The 4,448-nt window shown below is 57.6% G+C and overlaps 1 protein-coding gene across 1 annotated transcript in view; it reads left to right on the forward strand.

Annotated features, from left to right (window-relative positions):
- KIFC3 (kinesin family member C3) overlaps nucleotides 1–4,448 on the forward strand; it is a 32,054-nt gene that overhangs the window by 17,187 nt on the left and 10,419 nt on the right. The window contains exons 5-8 of the mRNA XM_010861969.1: nucleotides 2,559–2,624; nucleotides 3,086–3,229; nucleotides 3,371–3,610; nucleotides 4,131–4,304. Coding sequence (XP_010860271.1) covers nucleotides 2,559–2,624; nucleotides 3,086–3,229; nucleotides 3,371–3,610; nucleotides 4,131–4,304 — 624 coding nt within the window. The remainder of the gene's footprint in view (nucleotides 1–2,558; nucleotides 2,625–3,085; nucleotides 3,230–3,370; nucleotides 3,611–4,130; nucleotides 4,305–4,448) is intronic.

Genomic DNA, 4,448 nt, shown 5'->3' on the forward strand with positions numbered 1-4,448 from the left:
CCGTGGCCCCCCCGCTAAAGCTGAGCCCTCTTTGTGGTGGGCAGGGATCCTGCGCCTGGGCAGCACGTGTTCTTCACTCCCAGGCCCCTAGTGGAGCTGGCCAGCTAGGGCGCAGCCACCGCACGCCATGGGGTGGTTGCTGCCTGACCAAAGGTGTTGGTGTGTCCCCCACTGCCCGACACAAGCCGGGAGAGGACGAGGGTCTCACATCTCTGACAAGAGGGGCCTTTTACAGCCTCTTCCTCATGCCCCACCTCACCCCTAGCCTGGGTGGGTGGGGCCCACAGCCTCTGCCTTTTGGGGGTACCCCTCTGAAATTCCAGACAGAGGCTTGGTGCTCCTAGAGTTCCGATTGTGATGTAAGAAGAGAATAGGAACTGGGCTGCAGGCAGGTGGCAGGTAAGCATCCTGACCACCCCCCTCAGGTAAACACTGGAAACCCCCACTTTCTCTGCACTGGATCTGAGTGCCAGTGGTGTCGGGGACACACGAAGTCTGAGCACCCCCAGCCTGGTGCCAGGGAAGCAGTCTGTTGGGGCACCAACTCTGTGCAAGTGGATCTTACTGGGTGATTTCTGAGGAAGGGGAGGGAGGTGGGAGACCCCAACCTTTCAAAACGAGGTGGACTCCCACCTATTTCAGGGTGGGAGGAGTACAAGAGAAATATATATTCTTTGAGACTTAAAAATTACTGCAAAGTGCTAAACGCCTGTCAAACATAATCCTGCTATCCAGCACCCTCTACTTTCTTGTATTGCAAATCCAATTTTGTTTTTGTATTTTTCTTTGACTTAATACATTGAGGAGCCATTCCCTACATCATTTAAAATTCATGATAAGCATATAAGCAACAATTACACAGTAGTGTATGAGTGCATTTACCGTGACCCACCTAAGCAGTCCCCTGATGCTGGGCATTCAGGTTGTTGCCAGTTTCATGACTAAGGAATGACAGGCTGCTTTATTCAAACTCCCCTCTAGGGCAAAGGGACTGAACGCTCTGTGTGTCAGGCTCTTAACAGAAGGGGGCGCTGGAGTGGGCAGAGAAGTGGCATAGGCTTTGCTACCTGCCTTGGTCCACGTCCCGTGCATTGCTAGGAAGGAATGTGCTGGTGGAGCAGGTGACAGAGGTGACCTTCTCGGGTGCCCTCCCTTAAGTCACCTGCTTGCCAGCCAGCAGGCTTTGGGCAGCCAGGCTGGTCCTCCCAACCCCTCTCTGGGTCTTGGGTCTTGTACCCCACCTCCTCAACTATAAGGGAGCAGCTCGCTGGTGTCACTGGTCTTTTCCTCGGAGGTGGGGTCACGCCTGTTACCCAGTTCCTCCCCCAACCCGCTCAGAGAAGCAGAGACCAACTTGTGGTTCAGCTGCCTTCTCCAGCCCCAGGAGATGGTTGGTTCTGAGCTTGTGCTCAACCGATTGTTGATGACATCTCAGCCATACGTAGTGGGGAGATTTAATATGCACAACCTGAAAATCCCCATGTCTGGCCTCGCTTGAAAGGTCAGAAGTTTGGCAACACTGGGCCTGTGTCCCCACCTCACGCCGCACTCCCACCTTCTTCAGCTGGATCTTGGGCGTCTGCTCCTGCTCTGCCTTTCACCTGCTTTTCTGGCTGGTGGACCCTGTAGGCAGTAGGCTTTGTCTCCTGGTGTGTAGTAATAGCCAGCCCAAGGCTTTGTGGCCTGCTTGTGTAAACTGCATCTCCTTATCTCCGTGGAGGAAGCCTGACTCTCTCACGGTACCTTTCCCAAGGTTCCCTGTGGTCATCACAGAATGTTCTGCAGGGAAATCCCTACACGTGCTCTGATGAATGCTGGTGCCAAAGTCCTCATCTGCATTTTGGGTTATTTCCGAGGGGAGAGTTCCTGGGGGCAGGCTGATGTGGAACCAGGGTCTAGGCCTGCGGGGAGAACAGGCAGCCCCCCTGGAACCCTGCTCTCTGGGGGCTGGTTTCTCCTCCTTGGGCTCTGGCTGAACCAGGTCACCCTCGCCTCCTGATGGGAGTGCACATCCCACGGCTCTCCGGCAAGGCAGACTGGAAGCCAGGGTGGACGCAGATCCTAAAGTTGTGCTGGTCACTGGCAGGCTGGTGTCTCCACAGACAGACTCCCCAGGAACCACTCAGAGTGGAAAATTCTAGGGGCTGGACAAGGACCAATCCACATTTTGTAGTACCTGGAGTTTATACAATTTGGAGGCCTTCTAAGAAAAAAAAAGATATAAAGTTACAAATACAAAAGTAGCTACAGGCCTGGGCAGGGGTCTGGGCAAGGCAGGTGTCCTGAGGGTCAGCCCCTTGAGGCCCCTGTCGAGCTGCCCCTGGAGTGGGCCCAGGGGTCACTTCTCTGCATTTGCTCCCTGGACTCCTGAGAGCCCAAGCTGGCTGGTTCTGTGATGGGAGAGCGTGCTGAGAGCTGTCAGGACCAGGTCAGGTGCATTGCATCTGGAGTTCAGGTGTGGTCTGATGTATGAACACAGGCAGGGCTGGGGCCATGGGGTTGGGCGAGAGGCCTGGGAGTGAGGAACCAGGCTTACCACCCCGGCTTTGTGCTGGCAGGTGGAACATCTGAAGGAGAAGCTTATAAGCCAGGCCCAGGAAGTGAGCCGCCTTCGATCTGAGCTGGTGAGCCCAACAACGCCATCCTAATGGGGCTGAGGGGTGGGGAGAAGCTTCCAGGGTACTTATCACCACGAGCTTGCGTGACCCATAATGGGAGGGAGGTTAATACTTGTTTGCTGATGTAAAGCAGGAGTGTGATCTCTGTGTATATAAATATGACTTTCCTTGTTACTTTCACACTCAGGAAAATAGAATGAGAGGGCTGGGGTGTAGCCAGGAGCCGTTCCTATCTCACCACCCTCCTCCATCTCTTCTCTCCTCTGCCCTCATCTTTGTCTTTATCTTCTCTCGAGCCCCTTCTCTCTTCTTTCTGTCCATCACCGGGCTTTCTTTCTCTTTTCTCTTCCTCCCCATCTTGGCCCTCTGCCCACTGCACCCTGTACTGTCTCTGCCTCCCCGCTGCCCCGTCCTTCCCCCCACCTGCCCTGGCCACATGCCCCCACCTCGACTCTGGCTCTCTGCAGGGAGGCACCGACTTGGAGAAGCACCGGGACCTGCTGATGGTGGAGAATGAGCGACTGAGGCAGGAGATGCGGCGCTGCGAGGCGGAGCTGCAGGAGCTGAGGGCCAAGCCGGCGGCCCCTTGCACGGGCTGCGAGCACAGCCAGGTGGGCCCAGGACCAGTGTGGTCGGGGGACAGGGGGCTTGATTCCCAGCAGTCACCCCAGCTCCTCACGCTGACTCTTGCCTGCTGGTCTCACACCTGACCCATCCCCACCTCCCATGCCTCTGTGGCTGTCCGTCTGCAGGAGAGCGCCCAGCTCCGCGACAGACTGTCCCAGCTACAGCTGGAGGTGGCGGAGAACAAAGGCCTGCTGTCAGAGCTGAACCTGGAGGTGCAGCAGAAGACCGACCGGCTGGCTGAGGTGGAGCTGCGGCTCAAGGACTGCCTGGCTGAGAAGGCGCAGGAGGAGGAGAGGCTCAGCCGGCGCCTGCGAGACAGCCACGAGACCATCGCCAGCCTGCGCGCCCAGTCACCGCCCATCAAGGTGAGCCGGGGCTGGGTGGCTGCCTGCTGTATGCACCTGGGCTGTGCCTCGGCACTGGTCTCTGGAGCCCAGGATGGGCCAGATATAGAACAGGCTTGTCTTGGTGAATAAGTAGGTGCAAGGGGTTGAAGGAATCCTTCCAGGTCTGCACTCAGCCTGGCCCCTTCCCCTTCCTGCTGTCCAGGGTCAGGCCATGTAGGCATCCAGCAACCGAGGCTTGGGGTGCCTGCTATGAGCCAGGCATGGATGTGATGCTTCACATGTTCTGCTCTCGTCTTTGCCCTCCTTTTCTGTTCTGTGCCCAGTCTTGGGCCACAGCCAGGCTCCTCTTGGGTTCGTGAAAATGAGAAGATTCCAGGAGGCCCCTGCAGCATTCTGGAAAGCCAAGACCTCAGGGCTCCTCTAGTTTTTTTCTGCGGGATGTTAGTGGGATGCTCCTGAGGGTCCCCTCAGGGTCCCAGGGTGAGGGCAAGGCACCCACACACCTCTGTGTGCCTGCCCCTCCGCCCCTTCCTCGCAGTATGTCATCAAGACAGTGGAGGTAGAGTCGTCCAAGACCAAGCAGGCCCTCAGCGAGTCGCAGGCCCGGAACCAGCACCTGCAGGAGCAGGTGGCCATGCAGAGGCAGGTGCTGAAGGAGATGGAGCAGCAGCTGCAGAGCTCGCACCAGCTGACCGCACAGCTCCGGGCGCAGGTGCGTGGGTCATCGCGTGGCTGTCGGGGCGGCATGACGCTGGGGTCGCACTCTGGCACAGTGCAGAGGCTGAGCACTTGGGGTCCGACAGACCCGTGTTCCAGTCCCCCTCTCCCTGCTGGCCGTCGTGACCAAGGGCAAGTT

Source organism: Bison bison, unplaced genomic scaffold, assembly GCF_000754665.1.
Source record: "Bison bison bison isolate TAMUID 2011002044 unplaced genomic scaffold, Bison_UMD1.0 scf7180017864473, whole genome shotgun sequence".
Classification (NCBI taxonomy): domain Eukaryota; kingdom Metazoa; phylum Chordata; class Mammalia; order Artiodactyla; family Bovidae; genus Bison; species Bison bison.